The sequence below is a fragment of the Stegostoma tigrinum genome, chromosome 26 (genome assembly GCF_030684315.1).
Source record: "Stegostoma tigrinum isolate sSteTig4 chromosome 26, sSteTig4.hap1, whole genome shotgun sequence".
NCBI lineage: Eukaryota > Metazoa > Chordata > Chondrichthyes > Orectolobiformes > Stegostomatidae > Stegostoma > Stegostoma tigrinum.
The window spans coordinates 11,463,092-11,489,409 of record NC_081379.1 but is presented as its reverse complement, the minus strand read 5'-3'; the positions used below and the strand labels follow the sequence as shown (position 1 = coordinate 11,489,409).

The window sequence follows — 26,318 nt, the reverse complement described above, 5'->3', positions numbered from 1 at the left end:
ATTGGTGTCGCAGGCTGCCCCTGGCTTACTGTGCCAGGAAGTCCTGAGCAAACTCTACCCTCCTCAAGTCAACCGAGAGCTGCCAGTAACCACAGCCAGCTTCCTTGCTTTGTGTCTGCACTAAACATTTTGGCATGGCAGCAGTAACAGAAGTCTGAACGAACACAGCAGGTCAGCCAGCAGAGGAGCAGGAAAGCTGACGTTTCAGGTTGGGACCCTTCTTCAGAGAAAACAAAAATCAACCTGAAACGCCAGTTTTCCTGCCCCTCTGATGCTGCCTGGCCTGCTGTGTTCCTCCAGTTCCATGCCGTGTTATCTCAGAGGCAGTAAGAACTGCCGATGCTGGAGTCTGAGTAAGAGGAGTCTGGTCTCTCTGGCTGGGGGGGTCATGGTGCGAAATGGCAATGCAAAGGCAGGGATGCTGCGAGCAACCCACGAGGCTCACAGCAAGTGAGCGCTATGCCAGTTTGTGAAAAGCCTGGAGATGCAATTAATGGGCGGGCGCTTGTTCCTGACCTCTCTACACACACACACGCGCACACACACACAATATCCTTATTATAATAATTGTCAGGTCAGCCTGAAAGATGTGGCACTGAAGTGCAGAAACATCATGTAAGTGGATCGGAACCGTGCCACCGGGGACCCTCAGAGGCTGGTACATGTGCATAGGTGTGGGGTGCCCATGGAGCACACCCCAAGATGGTACTGCCAGTAACCAGCATGGAGGCTTTTTTGGAGCCAGTAGCGAGTTTGAACCCATCAAGAACCTGCCTTGTTCTTCCCAAGGGCTAGTTTGTGGGGAGAGTTCGATAAGATTGCCACCCATGGAAAGTTAGGCTATTAACAAGATAACAAAGTGTGGGGCTGGATGAACACAGCAGGCCAAGCAGCACCTTAGGAGCAGAAAAGCTGATATTTTCTGAAGAAGGGTCTAAGCCCGAAATGTCAGCTTTTGTGCTCCTGAGATGCTGCTTGGCCTGCTGTGTTCATCCAGCTCCACACTTTGTTAACTTGGATTCTCCAGCATCTGCAGTTCCCATTAACTCTCGGCTGTTAACAAGATGCTTAAGAAGCAATGGGGTGTATCAACTGGGAACTCATCTCTGGCTTTTGAGAAAAGCAAACAAGAGGCAGTGAGATTATTTCAACATTCAGAATGCCTCACTTAACACTTGTCTGATTCTACTGCTCATCTCATTCTCACAGCCTGACAAAATTCCACCTGATATACATTAATACATAGGGCCTTTGCAGATAGAAGCAATATGCACACCAACTGAGATAACAAAGTGTAGAGCTGGATGAACACAGCAGGTCAAGCAGCATCTCAGGAGCACAAAAGCTGACGCTTCGGGCCTAGATTCTTCCTCCCGCAACACATCCCTCACACCCCGCCTCCGCCACAACCGCCCCCAGAGGATCCCCCTCGTTCTCACATACCACCCCACCAACCTCCGGATACAATGTATCATCCTCCGACACTTCTGCCATCTACAATCCGACCCCACCACCCAAGCTATTTTTCCATCCCCACCCTTGTCTGCCTTCCGGAGAGATCACTCTCTCCGCGACTCCCTTGTCCGGTCCACACTCCCCTCCAACCCCACCACACTCGGCACCTTCCCCTGCAACCACAGGAAGTGCTACACTTGCCCCCACACCTCCTCCCTCACCCCTATATCAGGCCCCAAGATGACCTTCCACATCAAGCAGATGTTCACCTGCACATCTGCCAATGTGGTATATTGTATCCATTGCACCCCGTGTGGCTTCCTCTACATTGGGGAAACCAAGCGGAGGCTTGGGGACCGCTTTGCAGAACACCTCCGCTCGGTTCGCAACAAACAACTGCACCTCCCAGTCGCGAACCATTTCAACTCCCCCTCCCATTCCTCAGACGACATGTCCATCATGGGCCTCCTGCGGTGCCACAATGATGCCACCCGAAGGTTGCAGGAACAGCAACTCATATTCCACTTGGGAACCCTGCAGCCCAATGGCATCAATGTGGACTTGACAAGCTTCAAAATCTCCCCTTCCCCCACTGCATCACAAAACCAGCCCAGCCTGTCTCTGCTTCCCTAACCTGTTCTTCCTCTCACCCATCCCTTCCTCCCACCTCAAGCCGCACCTCCATTTCCTGCCTACCACCTCATCCCGCCTCCTTGACCTGTCCACCTTCCCTGGACTGACCTATCCCCTCCCTACCTCCTCACCTATACTCTCCTCTCCACCTATCTTCTTTTCTCTCCATCTTCGGTCCGCCTCCCCCTCGCTCCCTATTTATTCCAGAACCCTCACCCCATCCCCCTCTCTGATGAAGGGTCTGGGCCCGAAACGCCAGCTTTTGTGCTCCTGAGATGCTGCTTGGCCTGCTGCGCTCATCCAGCTCCACACTTTGTTATCTTGGATTCTCCAGCATCTGCAGTTCCCATTATCTCTGATACAAAATATACCTTCACTTTTTAAGGATAGGCTCAGAAAACTCATGTGGCCTGCAGCATATTGCTATCTGATAGGAAGTATCAAAATACGGAAAATGGGGGGACACTTTTGTGCCTAATTACAGGAACCTCCAAATACCAATTTGAGTATCAGTGACCAGGCATGTACACTTGTTTCATCATTCACTGCATGATAGCAGGATTATCCCAGTCAAGCCAGATTCTCCTCCTACCGGCCTTTCACTTGCAGGGTTTGCAGCAAGACATTGCTGAATACCAACCAGAATGAAGAGCCCACTCTGCTCCCTATTACACCTTTCCCTGACTGTCCTTTCCTCACCCACAACACATCTACAGGAACGCGTGAGAATTCCAGCTTTTATGCTCAATTATCTGTGTCATTCAGCAAAGCTTCTCCTTGGCTCTTCTTCCACAGCAACACTAACAACCCGAAGAATTAGGAACTGTTCTTTTTTTAAAAAAAAATACTCTTTTATGGGAGGTGCGTATCACTGACGACGCCAACATTTATTGCCAACTTCCAATTACTCAGAAGGTAGTTCAGAGCCAACCACATTGCTGCGAGTCTGGAGTCACATGTAGGCCAGACCGGATAAGGGCAGCAGATTTCCTTCCCTAAAGGATATTGATATTCGAGGCTCTGAAGAACAAAGACAACGCATGCACAGAAATCTTTACTATTGTTACAGATTTTACAAGAAGATTTGACCTTACATTTGGAAGGGGAAGAGTTAAGAGATTAAAACTAGAACTAGAATTATGTTTTATTGTCACATGTGCCCAAGTACAGAAATGCAGGAGTACAGTAAATAGCATACAGAGTTCCAATTCTCCCGCATCATCTTAGACACAAAAACCATGAAAAAAAAGAAACAAAAAAAAAGACAAGAAAGAAGGAGGGAAGCATCCAGATCTAAACATCTTATTGCTATAAATGGAGGTTATCTCCCTCCCCCAAGCTTCGGGCCTGTGCTGTTGCCTCTGCTGGTCCTTGGAATCCTGCAGGCTCCTCAGAACTCACTCAGTTCCATTGCTGTCACTGCGGAATCCCGGGACATGCCACCCCTACCCTCACTGCTGCCATTCTGCTCTCGCTGATGCCCTGCTGCAGACGCCACAAAATGCAAAAAAAAAGCAAAGCTAAAAGGATAAAGAAAGAAAACAGGTGAGTGTGGACCAGCAGCCCAAACAAAGACATCGTTTAGATTAAACTACTTCACTAGACGGGTTTTGTTTCTGATAAACTGTTAATGGTTTCACGGTCATTAGAGTAAATTCTGCATGCTTAAATGAATTCAAATTGCACCACGTGCCATGGGTGGGATTCAAATCTTGATCACTGGGTTAATAGTCTGGATAATACCACTTTTTTATAAGGATACTTACAGGAACAATGACAACAACATGAAAGATTGCACCCACAAGGCGTGATTAAACTGACTGGGAATCTATTGTCCAGCTATGGGAACACAGTGGGTCGACCTGATAAATGTCTTCGATCTTCTGAAAGGGATTTGAATTCGTACACATTGAGAAGATAATTTCAGCGTTGAGTAAGGCCATAAGGAAAAGGCACGATTATGAATAATCATAATCAGGAATTCAGGAGAAATGTATCAGAGAGCGGCAGAAATGTGGAAAGTATGGCCATGAGGGGCAACAGAAGGGTGGAGGAAGTAGGCTATGTTGATGGAAGTTTGGCAATGGTGTGGGGAGAAGCGAGTACATGAAGATGGTGTGGGAAAGCTTAGGTGGAGGATAAACTCCTGCATGGATCAGTTGGGCCGAATGGTCTACTCTGCGCTGTTTAAGAGCAGGTAACCATTTAGATGCAGTGGGAGAGACAGCAGGTCAGCCTTGGCCATGCACTGCCAGAGACAGATAAATTTCTCGATGGGGAAAGAAGCAGTGACAAACTGCCATGAGTAAAATCGGAAGTCAATTTAGAGAGTTTCTCGCTTGCGAGCCAGTCAATCAGGTTGTCAGAACCAGTCATTCCATTTGTACAATCCAATATTAGTTTTTCAGATGGCAAGAAAAGGAATAAAAATGTGTATCTCAAATGGTTCAAGATTGATTGCTCACTGCAGAATGGGATTTGTTTGTATCTATTAACATTTTGAATAATGATAAGTGATGATGGATGAAGAGCTGTGTGTAGGTCAAACTAGATCACCTTTTCAATGATAATGGGAACTGCAGATGCTGGAGATTCCAAGATAATAAAATGTGAGGCTGGATGAACACAGCAGGCCCAGCAGCATCTCAGGAGCACAAAAGCTGACGTGATGAAGGGTCTAGGCCCGAAACATCAGCTTTTGTGCTCCTGAGATGCTGCTGGGCCTGCTGTGTTCATCCAGCCTCACATTTTATTATCTTGACCTACGTTTAGGGTTGCCTTTAAGTTGTCACAGCTCTTGCTAGTTTTCAGTCACCATGGATACCTACACAGGAATCAAACACCAAATCAAGTCAGGACAGATAACGTCCGTGTTAACGGAATGATTTCTGTGCTGTTGCCTGCTCCTTCCTCCGAAATGGGATCTGATCCGCCTGGTTTACAGCAGTCCTCGCAGGGGGCCAGAGGTCAGCTCAAGATCCTGGCTGCCCCTCACCTTCGTAATAGTCACACCAGGACTGCAATGGGTTCACTTTTACAAATTAGGAACCAGAGTCGGTCTTAGATCTCCTTGCTCTGCCATTCAATAAGATTCAGGCTGATATGCAATGCCCGATCTCCTGAATTATTTAAGAAGTCGAAAACCTACCTACCTATACTCAAATGACCGAGGACCCACAGGCCTTTGAGGTAGAGAATTAAAACAACTCCCTAACCCTTTGAATGAAAACATTTCACATTTGTTCAGTGCTTTACGAGCAACCTTTTAGCTTGAGACTATGACCCTAGTTGTAGACTAATCTTGTACATTCTTCTCCTTGTGTCCAGTGACCCACAAAGGTGGATAAAGCATGTTCCTATGTCTGTTCTCCAGCTGGTTTTCCCAGCTAGCAGTTATATCTTGAGGGACACCATGCTGCATTAGACATGGCTCACTCTTATGGCTACATATTGACCTCCTGGTAGTTGATTCATAACCTGTTTTTTCCTGTGGTACAAACACATCTTCCTTGGGGACATAGGGAACTGGAGGGGCTCAATCACACAGTTGCTGGCTTAGAGGCAGACACACTACCCATTGCACTAGAAATCCTCCCCAGGCAGGGAGAACAGGCGTGCAGCTTTTACCCTCTAGTGGCCATTTACCATCCGGCCTGACGTGACCACTCGTCGTTGCGCTGTGGCTGAAATTCCTCTACCGTGACTGAAGATGTCGCAACATTTCTACTGCCCTGTACCTGTGCTCTTGGTGGAAAAGAGTAATATTAAACAGGGCGTTTTTGACAGTGAATTTTATAACGGTTAACAGTTGAGGAAAAGAATCTTTCCTAGAAGTGGTGGCATTTGTGGAAAGTGGAGACAATTTTTTGAAACAAAGAACAGGTAAAGGTTAATTAAAAAGTGAATCAATCTCAATCCAGTTTCCCTTGTTAATTATCCTGGAGAAGAACAGAACTAGATACAGTCAGCTCCAGAGATGCAACCTCTGGCTGTTCAGGGAGAAAGGCTGACATTGACCATTCACGGCCCCAGCAACTTTTAGCCAGTTAACTACATTCCAGTGCAAGTGTAGTGGAAGTCCGACAGCCAACTTGTCCACAGCAAGTTCCCGAAACCAGCAGTGCTAAAACGGGCATATCATCTGGTTTTTGTGTTCTTTCAGAAGTCCTGCTGTTGGGCTGTGCTCTGACTTTGTGACATTGCAATAACGTGCCCTGCACTAAACCGAATGACTAAGTAGGTCAGATTTCCCTCCCTGAATTGTGTCTGACAACCAGACAATTTTTTTTTATACAACAATCAACAATCGTTTCACAGTGACCGTCACCAGCTTTCTTGTGGTAGATTAAAACCAAGTACCGCAGACGGAACAAACACACAAAATCCAGGCGAAACTCAGCGGGTCTGGCAACATTTGTAAAGACAGAAACCGAGCTGACGTTTCCAGTCCACTGGGACTCCTTTGGAACCGAAAAACATTGGATAATGCCTGGGAAGCTCAGACTGTTCCCACTGGAGGTCGCAAGAATTCGGAAAGCAGGCACATCAACCAAAACCACCCCCATCCTCATCAACCAGGCCCTAATTGCAGGAGCATTTTGAAATGTCTCCAAGAGTTTCAGTAAGACTTGAAAAGGACAAGATATTGTCTTGGATTATTTACCTAACAAGAAATTTTAATCATAAAAAGGAAAAGTACCGCAGATGTCAGAAATCTGAAAGAAACACAGCTAACGCAGGTCTGGCTGTAGTTCTGGAGAGAGAAACAGAAGTAAAATGTTTTGCATGGTTCTGACTTTTCTTCAGAACTGGTTTTGTCTTGAAACGTCAACCCTGTTTCTCTCTCCACAGATGCTGCCGGCCTGCTGAGTTATACAGTCACAGAGTCCTACAGCACGGAGACAGGCCCAAACTGGTCAGCGCCGACCAAAATGTCTATCCACGCTAAGCCCATTTCCAAGTTTCTGCTATGTTTTCTGTCTTTGTTTGGTCCCTCTTGAGACGCTGGTCCTGCTGCCAAAGGGCTACGATACACACCACAGAGTTGCTAACTAGTGAAGACCTGAATTTAAAAAGTCATAACTCTGAAGTTTGCAATGCTGGAACTGCATCTTTCCTGGAATGAATTCAGATGGGAAAGGAGATGCTGGTGAGCATAATTCCCAGGATTACCTGAACTACGGAAACAAACTCGAGAAGCCACAAATGAAAACAAAATAGCTGCAAGACTCGCTACAAGAAATATGCAGTTTTATTGCGATTTGGGACACCCTGACATCCATCTAATGTTCATCTTCCAGTCACTCCTAAAGAATTGAAGGAAAGATTTCAAGTCCAAAGACAGGGCTGTTTACTCAGCAAAATGTGCACTGATTATACCCCTCCTACTGCACAGTGACATTGTCCACACGACTATCAACCTCACAACGCACCAATAAAACGATCTGCATAGCTCAGAAATTATACGCTTTGTGCGGAGACTCCAACAAAAATACTCTTGTGCATTGTTTGAATCAGGCTGCCCACATTTTGAATCACTGTACAATCGCGCCTGCGCATTGCACTGCTACCATTTTCTTTCTTAAAAGTACCCTTCGCACACATCTAATTAAACTGCATCTCTGAACGGATGTAGCATCACTATCCCTTAGAACTAACAGCTTATCACTTAAGAACAGGTGTTTTTGCCCCAGAATCACAGCCAATTTCCCCTCAACGATTATCACTACAGATTGGCTGTCCATTTTGGCACTACTGTTTGTGGAATCCTGCTGTGCACTATTTGGCTGCTGGGCTTCCAAGATGACAACGGTGACCGCACTTCAAAAACGACTTCGTCGGCCGTAAGATGCTTTCAAACAACCTGAAGTGGTGAAGGTGCACTGCTGTACCTGACATACCGGAGATACAGAGGGCAACATCAGAACTGAACCTGCTGCTGCAGTTAACTAGCAATGTTCGGGGCAAGCTGTTTTGAATTTAGCCAAGCAATCTGAACCAGATACTTCAATACCAAAGATCAATTAAATTTAAACTAATGGTTTTGACAACATTGGACCAATCCTATTGTAAAAAATTGATATGTCATCAAGAGTATAAGGGAAGGGGGCAGTTGGGCAGAGACAAGAGAACTAACTGCCATCTGCCAGAGTTAACCACTCTCAGCTCTCAAGAGAGAATCGCTGGTTCTCAGTCTTCTAAACCTTGGAGAAAGCAACACCTGAGGAAAAAAGGTACCCACGGCACACCTAATGAACATTCCTGACAGAAGAATCAATCAATGGAGAAGGCCTTCCAGAAAAACAAACTGACGGAGAAGACACAGAACATTCCGGAAGACAAGTAACCTGGCTGTAATTTTGAGAGACCAAATTCTACCTTTTAAAAAAAATTTTATAAGTGGGACTTATATTTATTGGAACAGTATATCATTACAATCTTGTTTTATTCAGAAATAGTTAGGAGGGGTTTATTCGGTTCGTCAGTAATTTAGTTAATTTGTTCACTCTTAAGTATTAGATAAATAAACAGTCACTTGTTGATTGTAAAGCGAGTGTGAGGGATTTATGTTTTTAACCACTCAAAGATGCTGAAAGGCAGGTTACACCACATTTCATACTCCTACAATTATAGGTTGAGGTGTTCCTCTTTGGGTGTTTCAGGTGTAATGCACAGAGAGGGGTCAACCTCCACATTGTAACAAATGTAATGTCCTTTCAACAACCGATGAAATTTATAAATCATTCAACATACACTACAGCTAATTAAAGGGTAAACTAAGCCTCTATCCATTAGATTACAGCCTTCCAACTTTACTTTCACGAATCCACTGCTGAGCATTAGGCTCTCCAAATGTTATTATAGCTGTTAGCAGGTTCATGTACCTCCAACCTATGCTCAAATTTAAACACAGGGAATCTGCTCAATATTGATTTCTGTTAGACTGGAGTATTAAAATGGTCTTAAGAATCTTACAGAAGCGAGTCTGTGTAATTGACACATGTGAAGTTCTCAGAGTCCAGGCACATTGCCAAGAAGAGAGTGATAAGGTTTCTACGTTAAATTCTGTGGTTTTTGATGTTTACAGTGTGACTGACTAGGAATTGATATCTAACATAATTCTGAGGAGGACTGTTCCAGAGTCACAATCCTGCTGCAGGAGTCACTCATAGATCATAGAATCCCTACAGTGCGGAAACAGGCCCTTCGGCCCAACAAGTCCACACTGACCCTCAGAGCGTCCCACCCAGATCTATCCCCTAAAATTCAGAACAGAACCTCAGAAAAGGCATCTCTGAAAGGGAGGACACAATGACAGATTGAGTTAGTTTTACAGAACACTGCCATTAGCAAACCATTAGCCAAATGCTTGCTGCAAGTTATTGATGAGATTAAAGCTAAAATATACAAGTAGTTGAACTTGGTTTAGAAAGTGTAGGTCCATAATTGGAGGGGAGATGGCAAAAGATGTTTGTCTGCTCCTTTTCACGTAACCACAGTAATTGACTGAGACAATCCTTAGGCCACAATTGCTCAAAGTGGCCATTTGGAACATTTCAACTCAAACTAACTCGACCATTGACTCTCTGAAATAACTGCACAGAGGCTGATATTCTGTCACCAACTCACCCTTTATTACAGCCAGCTCAGAGTCAGTTCCTCAAGTGAGGAGAATCCCTGAGACTCCTATTTATATCAGATAGCCAGGGCTTCCTGATTGTGGCTGTTAACCTGGACCAATCAAGGATCTTATTCAACAAGATCCACCTACATCCCACTCTCATGGTCCCACCAGCATCTACCTACTGTACTCATCCCTACAAACGCATTCATCACCATTCCCATCACCTGCCCCTCACCCCTACTCACCTGCAACCACCCCAGTCAGATCCACCCACCCTACGCAGCTCGCCAGCACCCATCCCCACAAACCCCTCCACAGTTTAAAACCCAGTCTCTGCCCGTACAGCAAATCAGGAATTATCTGATGTGTATCTGGAAAGACAACCGAGCTCCCACTCAATAAATAATCCAATAACCGTGTCTCTGTGATAGATACAGCATCTGCACTGAGCAATGTCACAATGAAGCTGCTCCATCAATAGTACGAGACAGAATTATATTCTTGAAGTGCTGCTTAATTTAGTCTCCACTGAGTCACTCTTGAAAAACCTGCACTGACAATTCACAATCAACGTGACGTGCAAAGTCTTATTTTTCCCTCTGTGACTTATATATGACAAGCCTCTGACTGAGCATCACCTCTCAGGAAGCCAGGGTGCAGGGGCCCTACACCATACAGTAATGGTTCTGAAATAATTCAGGTTGATGCTATGTTAAGCTCCACCCAGTCTGACGATGTAACACGGATGCCAAATACCATGTGGTCCTGATGAAGGAGATGTGCCATCTCTGGCTTGTGATAGTCTTCATACTTATGCCTAGTCAAATGGACATTGTATCTATGGCTACCATGCAATAAACTTGCTGCATAAGACAAGTGCCTCTTCATATTAAGACCCAATAATAGTTTATTCTACCCCGTTGCTAATTAGATAGGCTCTTAAAGGCTCTGCACAGAAAATGGAGACTGCCTTTCGAGATTAGTAGGCACTACAAGAGCTGAATGCATCATTACCCCGAACCAAAGTTATTTCAATTTGGTAAGTTTCCATTAATTTCTGTAAGTTTCCGTTGGCCAATGGTTTGTATTTTCAGTACAGTGCTCCGGGGTAGGAGGAGTGGTGAAATATTGATCTTACTGATTTTAAGTGTGCTTAAAACAGAAGTGAAGGAAGTTTGATGGGCTCTTGTGATACAGTGGGGTAGTGTCCCTACTTCTGAGTCAGGAGGCCCAGGGTCAAGTCCCACTTGCTCCAAAGGTGTGTAGAAACATTCCTGAACAGGATGATTAAAGATATCTGAAAATAGAAGGCTTGGGGGAGCAAATTCCTCAAGTACAAAACCATCAGTGGTTGGTGCCACAACATTAGACGGGGAGCAGGGCAAGTTGATTAGGTGGATAAGAAAAAGCGCGTGGTTTAGCTGAAGCACAGAATATAAGAGCCAGGAGGTTGTGCTGGAACTGTACCCAACACCAGTCACATCACAGCTTGGTGCAGCATATGGCCCTGGTCATCATTTTACAGGAAGGATGGGATTGTACTGGGCAAGGTGCACTGGAGATTTACAAGGGTGTTTCCGGGATGGGAAAACTACAGCCATGAGGAAAGACTGGACAGATTGGGGCCATTTTCCTTTGAACAGATGAGGCTTAGAGGGGCCTCAGTTGAAATGAAAAGCATTATCAATGGCCTAAATCAAGTAAATAGAGATGGCTGAACTATTTACTTTAGCAGGGAGAGCAAAACGCCTGGGCATAGGTTAAAGGTAACTGGGCAGAAGCACTAGGCAGGAGATGGGGGAAATCTTTTGAAGGGGAGGGTGGAGCTCTGCCTGGAAGACTGGCAGAAGCAGAACCTCTCAATCACAAGGACTATGATCTCTACTGAAAATGGTGGAGGGGCTAGAGACCAGAACGAGGCTGGATAGCTCTTCATCAACTCACACGGACAAGACTGGAAACTTCCTCGAACAGACATTGCAGCTGGGCCTGCTTTTTATTGTGTAAAAACACCGAAATTTCAATGCTTTGGTAATGGACATGAATCTGAAGTAAGCAGAACTATGAAACATCACTACAATGACAACAACAGAGGAGTGATCCAGCATGGTGAACATTTGGGGTCAGACTTCCCATGGAGTGGTGAATGTAGCCACTGCTGAGGCTGACTGGAGACAACATTTTCCCCATCACCTCCCCCAGCCCTACCATTGCCACCCAGTGCCCTGCAGAGAGAGTGGAAATGGCATGGGGTGGGGAAATGTGGAGAGTATGTAGCTCCTGGGCCAGGGAGATAATGGAGGATCTTCGGAAGGGGGAAGACAGGGGATCGAAGATGCAATTCCCAGGCAGATTCACACTGAATGCCACCTGCGCTCCTCATTTTTTTTTTTTTACGCTGCAAGTGAGCTCCGCGAAAGCGTATGCCATGGACTGACGGTCGCTGAAATATCTGGCAATGTGAGGGTGAAGCTACAATGCCCAGTGGGCACTCAGACTCACTGGAAAGTGCTCTTGTGCAGGAGTGGTGATGTCCCTATTGGTTGAATCATGTGCTATTGACAATTCCTCCGCTCACACAGGGCAGGTGTACACACTGCTGACCTCTTGGATTTATTCTGCAGGCACGGGATGGGATCCCAGTTCTTGGTCTTAAACTGCAGGAAGCAACAAGCAGAAAAGCCGGCAAATAGAAAGGCTCAAGACTGCCACTAGCACAATGCAACAATAAATTAAAATCCGGTTTCTCTAAGGGCCTCATTAATAACTTGTAGTCTCATTTAGATGAAATGTTGCCTGAATTGCATTCAACCTGCAATTGAAAAAAACCTATAAATATTTAATTCCTTCGTTTGGCTCATTCTTCAATGACCGCCTACAGAGCTATTTCTGTCAATTATTCCCATGCTATTTCAATGACCTGGCTTTGTAGCGAACAGCACGATCGTGACTGGGGAACTAAAGTATCTGCTTGCATCTGTTAGCTGTCAATCTTCAATCTCCTGCTCCTCTTGCTCCCCCACGAACCCCCCCTTCCAACTACCAGGTAGTGGACAGGAATGGCAGGGGTAGGACAGATGGGGTGGAAGTACCATCTCACAATAGCAGTGGGCATATCAAGTCAAGCCAAGTCGCCACAGGGCTGCTCTCTCATTAGTGAGGGACAAGGTGGTGGTTTAACCCGAGGGTCAGCTGGCCTCAGGCGAGGGGAAGGGGTTGAGGAGGAGAGTCCTTCATGGCAACCTCAGCTTGCGATGGAAGCTGAACCCACGTTGGTGGCATCACACTGCTTCGCAAACCGACTGAGCTAAAGCAGCCCGCAGTGCCTGAGAAATGACTGCTTCCTTTCACACTCATTAACTCTGCTGTCAATGCTACTTGATCTGCCAATGAGGTGTGCAGCAACAGCCCAGCCTCAATCCCACCTCAGAGTTAGCTTCTCTGATCTCATCCAAGAATTCCCTCCCTGAACCTCACTCCTTCTCTCGCTTCCTTTAAGACATTCCCAGAAAAGCCAGCCTTTACCTGCCTGTTCTAAAGTCAAGACGTAGTCCCTGTGCCTGAGTCAATTGGTCCAAGACTCAAGTCCCATCCCTGGGATGGGCAAGAGGATGTGTGCAGGAGAGGTCCTGGATTAGCCAAGTGAAGGCGCCTCCTCCAACATCCAGCCCGCCCTAGAGCACCTGACCACAATGTGACTGAAAAGGTGTGTGTTGCTATGGCAACTCGGCCTACACAGGTGGCCAGCTGGCTGGATGACCAGATTGATGTCAAGACCACGGAGTTCAATGCCTATTCCGGCTGGGATGAATTTGGGATTTACTTCCTACCCTGATGCTAACTGTAACAGAGAATGAGATCATGGCACGGTGAGTCAGATCTACCCACAGGCAGAGAATTCAAGAAGAGGAATATCACCTTATATGGCTCACTGCCATATCTTAACGGGTAAACATTCCTGAAAAGTACCTTCAGGACGTTGCAATGCACAGAGGACGCTCCACAAGGTCGAAACAAAACTGAAGTTGCTGGAAAAGCTCAGCAGGTCTAGCAGCATCTGAGAAGGAAAAACTCAGAGTTAACGTTTTGGATCCGGTGACCCTTCCTCAAAATTGAGGTAGGGTCCATAAATGCGAGCTGCTCTTGTTGGAGTTGGAGAGAGGTCATAGCTCATTCCAATAGCCATTGGCTCAGAGAGGGCTGCCATTTGGCGAGCATTCGGTCCCTGCCGAGCACACCATCTGTTGTGATTACTGAGGCAAGAGGGTCAAACTAGAGATAACAAGGTGTAGATCTGGATGAACACAGCTGACCAAGCAAATTCAGAGGAGCAGGAAGGCTGACGTTTCAGGCCTAGACCCTTCATCAGAAGATTTTTTGATGAAGAGCCTAGGCCCGAAACATCAGCCTTCCTGCTCCTATGGTGCTGCTTGGCCTGCTGTGTTCATCCAGCTCTACATCTTGTTATCTCAGATTCTCCAGCATCTGCAGTTCCTACTATCTCAGGGTCAAACTAGAATCTGACTGCTCCTAGTCCACTGTCAAGGCAATGAACATAAGGACAGACAGCAAGGAACATACAAGAGGCTGGGCGAGATAAGGCACCCTTCTGTTTAGAGAACACCCTCCAAACCCTCAGCTCAGCAAGAATATCCACTTAATGTGAACATTCGCCATTCCAAAATTAGCCCTCTTTCTTCATTCTTCTTTCTTGAAGCTCACAATTGATGCTGAAGAGCGAGCGTCAGGCTTTTCCTGTTTGGCTCATCTAGATGTCTGTTCTTTTATTTGACAGGCTCAGCGCAAACTGTCAGATCCCCTCATGGGGCCATCAGATTTAAACAGCAACCCACGCAGCTACAACGGTTTCCCAACAGGATCGGTGATGCTCCCGATCCAAACTGGAGCAGGATCGATGGCGCAAATCACTGGGGCAGGTGGAGGAAGTGGTCTATCAAACATACAGCACCCTGAGCTTTTTAAGTGTGGCCAGAGAATGCAAAAATAAGGACACTGTGATAAACCTGTGTGAAACACTGTTCCCACCTCAACTGAAGCATGGGTCTAATCCAGAATACCTGCTTGGAGAATGGGAACCTGCAGATGGGATTCCAGGGAATGGGTCACAGGATGAGGAAGATCGTAGATCATAGAAACCCCTACAGTGTGGAAACAGGCCCTTCGGCCCAACACGTCCACACTGCCCTTCCGAAGAGCATCCCACCCAGACCCAACCTCATGTAACCCACCTAATCTACACATCCCTGAACACTCTGGGCAATTTAGCATGGCGAATCCACCTAGCCTGCACATCTTTGGACTGTGGGAGGAAACCAGAGCACCCGGAGGAAACCCACGCAGACACGGGGAGAATGTGCAAACTCTACACCGACGGTTGCCAGAGGCTGGAATTGAACATGGGTCCCTGCTGCTGTGAGGCTGCAATGTTAGCCACTGCGCCACTGTGCTGTAGGGATGGAGGGAGGCTGTTCTCCTCACAGAGGGTGAAGACTGAGAGGCGATTTAAAGAGGGATGTCCAAATGACAAGGGGCCTGGTCAGCGCAGGCAGCAGAAACCGTTCCCCGTTTTTGGCCAAAGATTAGCGTCTTCCAGTCCTCAATGCAAGGTGAATGGCAAAAAGTAGTGACGGTAACAGGAAGAAAATGTTTTTACCCAGTGAGTGGTTGGGATCAGGAACGCACCACCTACATGCATGTAGGACGGGGATCACTGGCTGGTCGGCACTTACTGCCTGTCCCTAGTTGTCCTCGATAAGGTGCCACGTTTTGACCCTGGTCAGACCACACCTGAAAGACTGAGTTCTGCGCACCACACCTCAGATCAGATATACTGTCCTTGGAGGGAGCGCAGTGGAGATATACATCCTAATGATTCCTGGACTCTAAGGGTTAAGATGGAAGGTGAGTGACTGACTTCAAACTACTTTCTTCTGAAGTTGCAAACTGTTGTTCCTCTCGATCCTATTCAGGGAATGTGAAATAGAAAGTGGTTAATGCTTGGCCCCTTAGCCATAAGTGAGGAGCAATTATTTCTTCCAAAAGGAACTGCAACCAAGCGACAAACACCTTAACAAGAGGAGAAAAGGCAGTAATTTTTCAAAACACAAAGCCAAACCAGATACAGCAAATGCATGCTTCAAATAATAAACTCTTTCAAACCCATGGCTGCCCATAGCAAACTAAATATTTCCAGACCCTTCTGATATGAGGGCCTCCATTATACTGTCACATAGATGCTGTGGGCATCATTTTGCACAGGTTGCCATGGCAACTTCTCGCGGCCTCAGCTGCACAGTCCACCCACTGGGGTCGGTAATGGCCCCTGCTTATTAAACAGGAGCCGGAATGGAAAGCACTTCAAATACTCTAAAACAAACCACACCAAAGAGAGCTTCTAAAACCTTTTACCAACTCCATCCTGTACAATTACAGCTTGGCCACTTCACACCTCTGTCACTCCCCTCAGACTATCCATTACTCACTTAGCGCCATTCTGAACTTGTACTTTTCTGGGAGTGTTTAAACTGCTTCCTCTCTACGGTGAGAACATCAACCACACATTACTGTAAATGGACATAACCCCTTATGGAAGGCTAATGGCAGGGAAGCAGCCCCTGTGACTTTCCCTTTTACAGAACCGCAGCAACATTACCACTTGACACACAAAACTTTGGCACTGTTCTGAGCCTGTTAGGTCCACAGTTCCTTGAAATTTGAATCACAGGCCGACAGGGCGTTTATGAAGACATTTAGCACACTTGCCTTCATTGCACAGACCACCAAGTATAGGAGTTGGGACACCATGTTGAGATTGTACAGAACGATGGCAAAGCCACCTCTCGAGTGCTGTGTACAATTCCGGTCACCCTGCTGCCAGAAGGATATTACCAAATTGGAGAGGGTACAGAAAATATTTACAAGGACGTTACCGGGGCAGAAGGGTTTGAGTTGTAAAGAGAGGCTGGGAATTTTTTCCTTGCAGCATAGGAGGTTGAGAAGTGACCTTCTAGAGGTTTATAAATTCATGACAGGAAAATATAAGGTGAATACCAAAGGTCTTCTCCCTAGGGTTGGGGGTTGCAGGGAGTTCAAAACTAGAGGGCATAATGTTAGGGTTAGAGGACAAAGATTTAAAAAAGGACCCGAGGGGCAACTTTATTCCACACACAGGGCTGTGCATATATGGAATGAACAGACGCAGGTAAGGTACAAAATTTAGAAGACATTTGGACAGGTACATGGATGGGAAAGGCTTAGAGGTACTTGGGCTTAACTCAGGCAAGTGCGACTTATTTAGTTTGGGAAACCTGGAGATCAGCAGAGTTAGTGTTTTGAATCCGGTAACTCTTCTTCACAACCCATACTGGGCTCGAAACATTAATGTTTCTCTCTCCATAGATGCTGCCAGAGCCAGTAAATTTCTTCAGCACTCTGTCATGGAGGAGGAAGGTGAAACAAACACAATGTTCTGGGCAGCATATGCTTCCTTTGTAAAGGCAGATTCTGAAGGCATCTGTTTCAGGTCAAGGAAATCACAGTCAGAATACCACCAAATAGGCGCATGGACATTTAGATCCACCGAACCTCATGATTTGGAGAGTCAGGTCGATGAATGCAAATAACTTTACTCTTGACCATCTTTTTCCCTGGATTTGACTGACAACTTAGTCCTCCATGACAGAACAGATGAAGGAGACCAGCCCAATTATTGTCTCTCTAAAACAGGTCTAAGGAGCAGCTCAGGAATAGATTGTGCATTTCTCCATTCCTCACCAGACACACGTCTCAAAAGGCCACCAGTGATGAGGAGATCCAATGGTGGACTAGGCACATGCGCACAGCCTGCAACTGACCAGGGCACTCAGCATGTGAAGTTAACAGTAGTTGAAGTGCAGGAAGTGGTGGTCATCACCATGCTCCTGAACTGTGGGGAGATATGACCTGACATCTACAACAGTACAGAGATTTATTCAGCAATGCCTCCTGCAGAATTAGTGGAAGAACCATTGAACAATGACGTCTTTCTTGAAGCTAACCCAGCAAGAGTGCAGGCAAAACTCATGCAAGAAAGAAAAAACAACTTCAATGATCTGGACATGCAGAGTTGACAACATTCTCCCCCACCAGATCCTGTCCTCTCAATGCTCAAGTGGCCAAAGTTCCAACGAGGACACAATGAAGCACTTCTCAAAGAGCAAAAGCAAGGTCAAAATGGCGACTACTTGTCCATCAAGCTGCATCCCAGTTTGAGTCACAACATCTGAGCCATGGTGCAGGGCAATGGCAGAGGCAAAAGGACACAAACCTTACACTCAGAATCCCATTACCTTGTGGACATCTTGCCCCACGACGATTTCATGTGGTGCACAACACCACTCAAATCAAAGGGTAACTGTTGCCAATGACGATGAACGAGTGAGGTGCCAGAAGACAACCTTGTTCCCACTACCATTTACCCCATACTGGGGGATCCATGGGGGTTAAGATATTGCTCCCAGTACGGACTAGGATAAGAATCAGCCTTTAATGATGATGACACATCAGGGTATTCCTGGGTGACACGCCAGAGACGAGTTTGCCCAGTAAATCCTATCTGAATGGTTTTCAACCCCCACAGAGTGCAGACAATTCACTGCATTGTTGCAATTCATATTCAGTGACAGTCAGACAAAATCAGCGCTCAGGCCCAAAACCAGCATGCAGCAATATTCGAGAAATGCGCAAACACTCACGGGCTTAGGCTCTGTGAGCAATGCAGCTTTTCTATAAACTACAGCACTCATCACCAGGGCCTGGAGGCTGGAGCAGGGGGCTGGGTGAGGTGGGCGCAGAAGGTGAAGGGCGCTAGGGAAGGCAGGGTTGAGAACAGACAATCACAAGGGGCTTCACCTAATGTTTCTGAGATTGAGTCACTCTGTTGCGAAGAACCAGGGTTGTTTTTGTCTGCGGGGTTAGAGCCCTGAAAGCTCATTTTGGCAAACACTGCACTGAAGCTCCAAAGATAAAGCAACTTCTTTTTTTAAACTCACATGTGGAATGTTGGCATCACTGCAAAGTTGGGCAGGTGGTGGTGAGTTGCCTTGTTGAACCACTGCAGTCCACGTGCTGTAGGGGGACCCACAACTTGCTCTTGCATTACTGACTTTACCCAGTCACCGTCCTGATCCTTGCTCTGGTGAGGTCTGGCCACCTCCAACTAGCTTCTGCTAGCTCAGAGAAATGACTGTTCTTCGGCATATGGCAGTGCCAACGTGTCCCTCCGAGCCTGACGGGAGCTGGGCCTGGCCTCACTTTGGGTCAACCTTCACACATAATATGCAGGAATCTCTGGGCGAAGCAAGTGGCAGGAGGCCTACTCATGCTTTATACACTGTTTATTTACCAGCGATACTGGTGCCAATCTCCCTTGATGAGATCAGTTGAGACAGCACAGAGCCGAGTGCAAACCAGAACTCCTCCCGATGCTAGGGACTTCGTGTCAAATAGGTCGCTGTATTTTTACAAACAGGGAGTGGACACATCTACTGTATAGACTCATGTAAATTCCAGCTTCTGATACTAAAATATCTGGTCAATAGGTAGGGGGTTGACTTATACATGGAAAGTGATGAGAAATGAGTTTGAATTTCAGCCCACACCCATGATCTCTGCAGTCAAACAGAGCCACCAAGCCAGAGACCACTTCCAGAGAGGTCTTTCCACAATTGTACAGGGGCCTTGCTGAGACCACACCTGGGGTATGGTGTACAGCTTTGGTCTCTATATCCGAGGAAGGATGCCCTGGCTACAGAGGCGATGCAACAAAGGTTTACCAGACTGATACCTGGGGTAGCAGGTCTGACGTACGGAGAGAGATTGCATCAGTAGGGGCTATATTCACTGGAGTGGTGATGGAATATCACAGAAACATAAAAAAATTCTTACATGACTGGTCAGGGTAAATGCAGGAAGCGATGTTCCCGGGGGCCACACAGAGTCCAGAGCCAGAGGATAGACAATTTAGGACTGAGATGAGGAGAAATTTCGTCATCTAAAGAGTGGGGAACCCATTGGAAACCTCGGCCAAAACATTGAATGTTTTTTGCAAAGGAGTTAAATATGGTTTTTAGGGACAAAGGATATGGAGCAAAATTAATTTAGATGATTAGCCGTGCTCTTACTGGATGGTGGAGCAGGCTTGAGGAACTAAAATAGCTCATTCTTGCTCCTATTTTCTACATTTTCTACCAACTGCACACCCAAAAATGCCATAACAGGACCCAAAAAGTATTCGTTATCATTCTGTGTTTTCAACATTATTTAATCACTGCCTTCGATTTAGAAGGATAGCAGCAGGGGGAGTCAAACTTCATTGGAAAATGGTTAATAAGTCAAAAGAATTTTGATTTTTTTGGCCAAAAGTAGGGGATCAACATGTAAAAGAAACTGTTATGTTCTCTCAGAATATATAAAGCATTTGTGAATATGATTGACTGAAGCCATCACAAACAGCCTCAGGTATTAAAAAGCTGTGATAGATTATAATCAGGAAGGGAACTGAGGGTTAAAGGGAGAAGTTGGTAACGTGGAGTTGAGGATTATTAGATCAGCCATGACTTCATTGAATGGCGGAGAAGACTCGATGGGCTGAATGGCCTACTTCTACTCATAGAATCATAGAATCCCTAGTGTGGAAACAGGCCCTTCGGCCCAACAAGTTCACATCAACCCTCAGAGCAGCCGACCCAGACCCAATCCCCATAACCCACCTAATCTACACATCCCTCAACACTACAGGGTAATTTATCATGGCCAATTCACCTAGCCTGCACATACTTGGACTGTCAGAGGAAACTGCAGCACCCTTCATATTCTGGTCTAAATAAGCACCAGAGTGCTCAGATACTCGCCTGAATATGAAGTTAGTTTTGATGCTTCTTTTATTTACTGAACAAGGTTCCTTTACAAATCAGCAACATAGTCATCGCTAATCAGTTATTGCCCATTCCTCGAGAAAATGATGAACCGCCTTCTCGAATATAGCAGAATGACCTATAGAGGGCAGTCACAAGTCAGCGTCATGCACTGGATGGATGGTCACATGTAGATCAGATCAGGGAACCATGACAGATCGTCTTCCCACAAGAAGCAGATCAGTTTCTACACGATCCAATAGTTATACAGTCACCATCACTGAGACCAGCTTCCTATTGCAAATGTATTTAATTATTTTAATCTAAATTCCCAGCCACCATGACGGAATTTATGAACCCATGCACAGCCAGATCATTAATCCAGGTCCCCAGGTTACTAGCCCTGTGAAAAAACCATTGACTCCCATGCCCCCAAGGAAGGTGTAATCATAATGTGGCCAAACAAATCAAGTATCAACCTATAAATCCATCCATCACAAGCCCATAGCAGGCGTTAAAAGTGAGAGATTCCTGGTCACCCATGAATACTAGAGCCAGTGCCATCATTATCCATAGCTCCCGACCACAACATGCTTATAAAAATACATATTGTCACAGTAACTTAGCCTCTGAGCAAACTGCAGCACTACTGCTAGTGTTGCTCACTAAGCAGCCTCTGAAATGAAATGAAATATGACTTAAAATTTAACCAGTATCCAATGCACCAGCCATTACACTGACTGCCAAGTTGGATGGTTTAATTAACATTTAATTGCCAGCACATTGGTAGCACTTCTCTTTCAGCCACTAGGTCTTCATGTCATGGCAATATGAAATTGTAGCTATCTAGACAGGAGGTCTCCAACCTATAATCACGGCTGATCACTTGAACCTACACTCATGGGAAGCTGGAAACATTTCAAGACTGTCAATTTGATGACAGCTGTAAAGGTTCAACCCTGTCGTGGAATATGAGCCATTAGACCATAAGAATGTAACAGCAGAAGTAGGCCATTCGGCCCATCCGATCTGCTCCACCATTCAATGGCTGATCTGATAATCCTCGATTCTACTTTTCTGTCTTTCCCCCCCAAAACCCTTGATTCCCTCCCTGATTAAAAATCTGCCTATCTCAGCCTTGAATATATTTAATGACCCAGCCTTGACAGCTGGGTCTTTGCTAAAGATAGACTACCCTTTGAAAAAAAAGAGAAATTCCTTTTTATCTCTGTGAAAACCAATGATCTGAGATGATGTCCTCTGGTCCTAGACTCTCCCACAAGGAGAAGCAACTTCTCTGTATCCACCCTGTCAAGTCCACAAAGAACTGTATATGTCTCTTCTCATTCTTCTCAACTCCAATGAGTACAGGCTTAACCTACTCAACTTCTCCTCATAAAACAATCCCTCCTAGTGAACCTTCCTTGGACTATTTCCAAACCCTGTACATCTTTCCTTAGGTAAAGAGGTTGAAAACTGTCCACAATACTCTACTCGTGCTTTGTATAATTTTAGCAAAATCTCCCTATTTTTACACCCAATTCCCTTCAAAATCAAGGTTGACAGTCCACTTATCTTCTCTACAGATCTCGTATGCTAGCTTTTTATGATTCTTTCACAAGGACACCCCAATCTTTCTGTGCTGCGGCTTTCTGCAGTCGCTCCCCATTTAAATAATATTCAGCTCCTCTGTGCTTCCTACCAAAATGCATCACTACACGAGATGAAGATGATGATCCCATCAGCCACCAGCGTAAGTTACATTCAAAACATTAGCAGTCTTTGGGTCTGGTGGGCTATCAAAAAGGATGATGCTGCACAGCTGGCAGTTTCAAACGGGCTAGAATCTGCAGTATTGCTTTTTTGTAGCAGAGACCTTCACTCCTGATTGGCAGTGAGGTGCAAACACCCAGAATCTCCACAGACAAATCATTTCTGATGGCTCAAATTCCTTTAAACCATTTTCCAATAACAAATAAATGTGGTGTTGCAACAAGTGGAGCTGACAAGAAACACAATTCTCCCTGGAGTAACACATTCTGACTCCACGGTCAGTGATGCCAACCACATTGCAAAGCATCAGCATTCAACTTCCGAGCTGCTCCCCACAACGACACAAAAGCTGCCTCGAGATTCAAACAGCTCCAGTTCATTATTGGATATGCTCAAATACAATATAAGGGAGCAGGAGGCCTCTCAGCCCATCAAGCCTGTTCCAGGACTCAGCGGGGCCAATGGTTGATCAGTATTTTAACATTAACCACACACAGCAGTCCATACATTGGCTAAGCCACATACACTGGGTATCTGAAATGATCAAATGAGCTGGCATTCACTGCTCTATGTGAAAAATATGTCCAGTCCCGTACCAGTCTTTGTTTGGTTGCATCCTTTCTGAATGACCTGGTTAGGATTTCAAAGATTTTGTCCCTTCGATCTATTCCAGCTCCCGAAAAAGGATTCACCCTCCCGACATGACAATTCTTTTTTAGGATTTTGAAACCTCAAACCTAATCAGCCTCTCCTTCTATCTTCCAGGCAACGCAGACTCTCATCTCATCATTCACTTCAACTCTTCCAGCCCTAATAACAAGTCAAGAACCATACTAATGCTGAACGCAGTTTTAGCTAAAAGAATAAGGCTTCATTTCACACATTTGCTCTTTCTCTCTTCCTTTATCAGTAATACAAGCATTATTAATGACACTGGATAACATCGCTCAATTATAATTCACAATGACACATTTTCCAAAATTATTTCCATCACCCGTGCTGATGAGGCCACATACATCTGATTACTGTCTGCCTGATAATGTGTTTACTGCTTCTGAACGCACATCTCCCAGCTCACAGTGTCTCCAGCTGCATGGCAACACAGGAATATAACCTGTTCCTTATTTAATTAATTTACCAGATGGTACCAATAAAACATACCCTGGAGATACTTCAGCATAACACAAAAATCTTGGGCATATACAGGGGCAGGTGTCACAAACACAGCAACAGAAAGAAATGGAATAGAAAATGAGGTGCCATATCCCCCCACTCCATAGCTTGTTCCCCACTCCTGGTACTGTCTCCGGCGTACACATGCTTTTACAAGCGGTTTAACATGAGACCCAGCGAAGGGCTACAAAGCACGGATGAACACATCAGCCCTAGTCAAAGGGACCCCAGTAGCAAATACTTTAAAAAGGCAAAAATGCAATCGTGGGCCCAGTCAAGCCACTTAAATTCACAGGCAACATGAGGTTTTGAATTCACCCAACTATGTACTATGCAACATGTATCGACTACACGTCAAGTGCAAAGGGTTCCATCTCAACACGCAAGCAACGAATCAACGCGGGCTCTTAGCACAGCACTCGCCTCTCAAATTCTCTGATTTGCCACTTTCTACACCCAGTACAAAAACATGTTCATATCTGAAACTAAGCTACTGCTAGCCAGCAATGCTGTAAACCGCCACACATATGAACATTTTAAACTATCATCTATAAGTCACACGCTGTCCTGCTCACTCCCCTATCCACCCTAATGCGAATTTCAAACACAGGAGAATGAGACAAGGTGCCTGTTTCCCTAAATGATGTACTGAACCCGGTGAGTGTGAGGCATGTGTATCAATATAATGTTTATATCAATAATGTATTATCAATATTATGTTCAAAATGCATGGGGGCGCCTCTTATTTTACAATTAACCTGGTTACATGAACTCCCTCAAATTAATGTAAAAGATCCACACTCAAAAACGAAAATCTGACAGAGAGAATAATGCTACCTAGATGAGTATAGCACGAAACATTTTATAATAAAAGGCAAGACAACTGTAAGGTAATAAAATTCTAAACGACCCCATCCCTGCCAGTAATGTCAAAGCGGCACGAGCAGCAGCTCAATGCCAGAACAGTATTGTATTGCAAGATGTACCAGCTGTTAAGAAGCACAGTCCGCTCCTCAGAGTGTCCAAGTCACTACGTGGTGATTGCATTTCATTGCAATGTACACAAATCCACTCACCTCCTTCTTGACTGTGCGCAGCAACCTCTGACGCATCTCTGCCTCTGTTGTTTGAAGCCGAACAGAAAGAACAGAAAAACACAAATGAGCAAATGCTTTCTTCAAACACGCACAGATACAAAAGCTTGACAGTTGCATCCGATGGGTAGCCCTTACCTGCTGTAGCTGTCGCCATGTTCCCTCAGGTACACTGTCGGATTCCTTGGCTCTTCAGCAACAACTGCAGCTTAGGCTCTTTGATTGACAGCTGGTCCCGTGACGTCAGCGCCGCTACGATACCTACCCTCTCCCTTTGACTGACAGCTCAGCCTTCAGAGCCCAGATTTAAAGGCGCATTGCCCTCTTTTATTTATCGTTTGCTTGTTTAAATTTTAACCAACCCTCCCTTCACCCCCTCCATCGTCTATGTAATCTGTGCCAATTTTATTTTTGTTTTATGTACACTTTGGAGCGAAGTGGTGGATTGCTTTATTACAGTTTGCACTTTTCTTCTCAAATTTGATCACAAAATCTGGGTGACACTCGATGGCCTAGCAGTGGCTCTTCTTCCCTAACTGTCCCAGAAAAGGTGGTTGTGAATCACTTCTCAGATCACAGTGACCCATGCGGTTTACACAGCATTACCGCTAGGATTCTGAACCAGTAAAGACAGAAGGACAGTATCTGGTTCCAAGTCAGGACAGTACATACAAGCAAGGAACAAGAGTAGACAACTCAACCCTTTGAATCTGCTCCCTCATTCGATAAGATCATGGCTGATCTGATTTTAACAGCAACTCTATATTCTTGCTTATCACAATAATATTTCATCGCCTTGGTAATTGGTAATCTATATATCTCTCTGCCTTAAAAATACATGAAGATTCTGCAACCACTTCCTTTTAAGGAAGGAAATTCCCAAGACTTGCTACTGTCTGAAAGAAAAATGTTTCCTCACCCCTGTTTCAAATCTGCAAAGCTTATTTTCAGAATATGATTCCTGGTTCCAGATTCTGTCACAAAAAGAAACATCATTTTGACATCCACCCAGTTGAGTCCCCTCAGGATCTTAAAGACCTTACAGGGTCTGGCTTTGATGGGATTTTGCAGCAGGCATGTCCCACCTTTCCATGTCTAATCACCTGCCTCCTCGCTTAGCCCGGCTTCCCTACCATTGCAGCACCCAAATATGTCATTGTAACCTCAAGCCAACTTCATTTTCTGTAGTTTGATTGAAAACTCTGATATCTGTATCTCATTCAAAGCTAAGTCTCCCTCACTCAACATCCCTATCCCTGCTGACTAACATTGGCTCCTACTTACTAATTGTCACATTGAAGAGTTACAGCACAAAGGCAGGTCATTTGACCAGTCCTCTCTTTCCCTGCTGTCTAAAGGATCAATTCCCCCATTGTCACTGTCCCGCTTTCTCCCCATAACCCTGCACATTCTTCCTTTTCAGTTTATAATCCAATTCTCTCTTGAAAGTCTCGATTGCTCTTGCCTGCTCTCTCTGGCAGCGTGTTTCCAATCCTAATTAGTTGCTGCATGCAAATCTTTTTCCTCATGATGCCATTGCTTCTTCTGTCGATTTCTTTAAATCTGAGTCCCTCTTTTTCTCAATCCTTTCACCAATGGAAACAGTTTTTCCCTTTCTACTCTGTCCAGATTTCTCATGATATTGAACGACTC

General features: G+C 45.4%; 1 protein-coding gene across 1 annotated transcript in view; it reads right to left on the bottom strand.

Annotated features, from left to right (window-relative positions):
- Nucleotides 1-24,910, bottom strand: part of sgsm1a (small G protein signaling modulator 1a) — a 112,973-nt gene extending 88,063 nt beyond the window's left edge. The window contains exons 1-2 of the mRNA XM_048556176.2: nt 24,804-24,910; nt 24,648-24,691 (exon numbers count right to left, since the gene is read on the bottom strand). Of these exons, the coding sequence (XP_048412133.2) occupies nt 24,648-24,691; nt 24,804-24,822 (63 nt within the window). The 5' untranslated portion in view covers nt 24,823-24,910. The remainder of the gene's footprint in view (nt 1-24,647; nt 24,692-24,803) is intronic.
- Nucleotides 24,911-26,318: the final 1,408 nt, after the last annotated feature.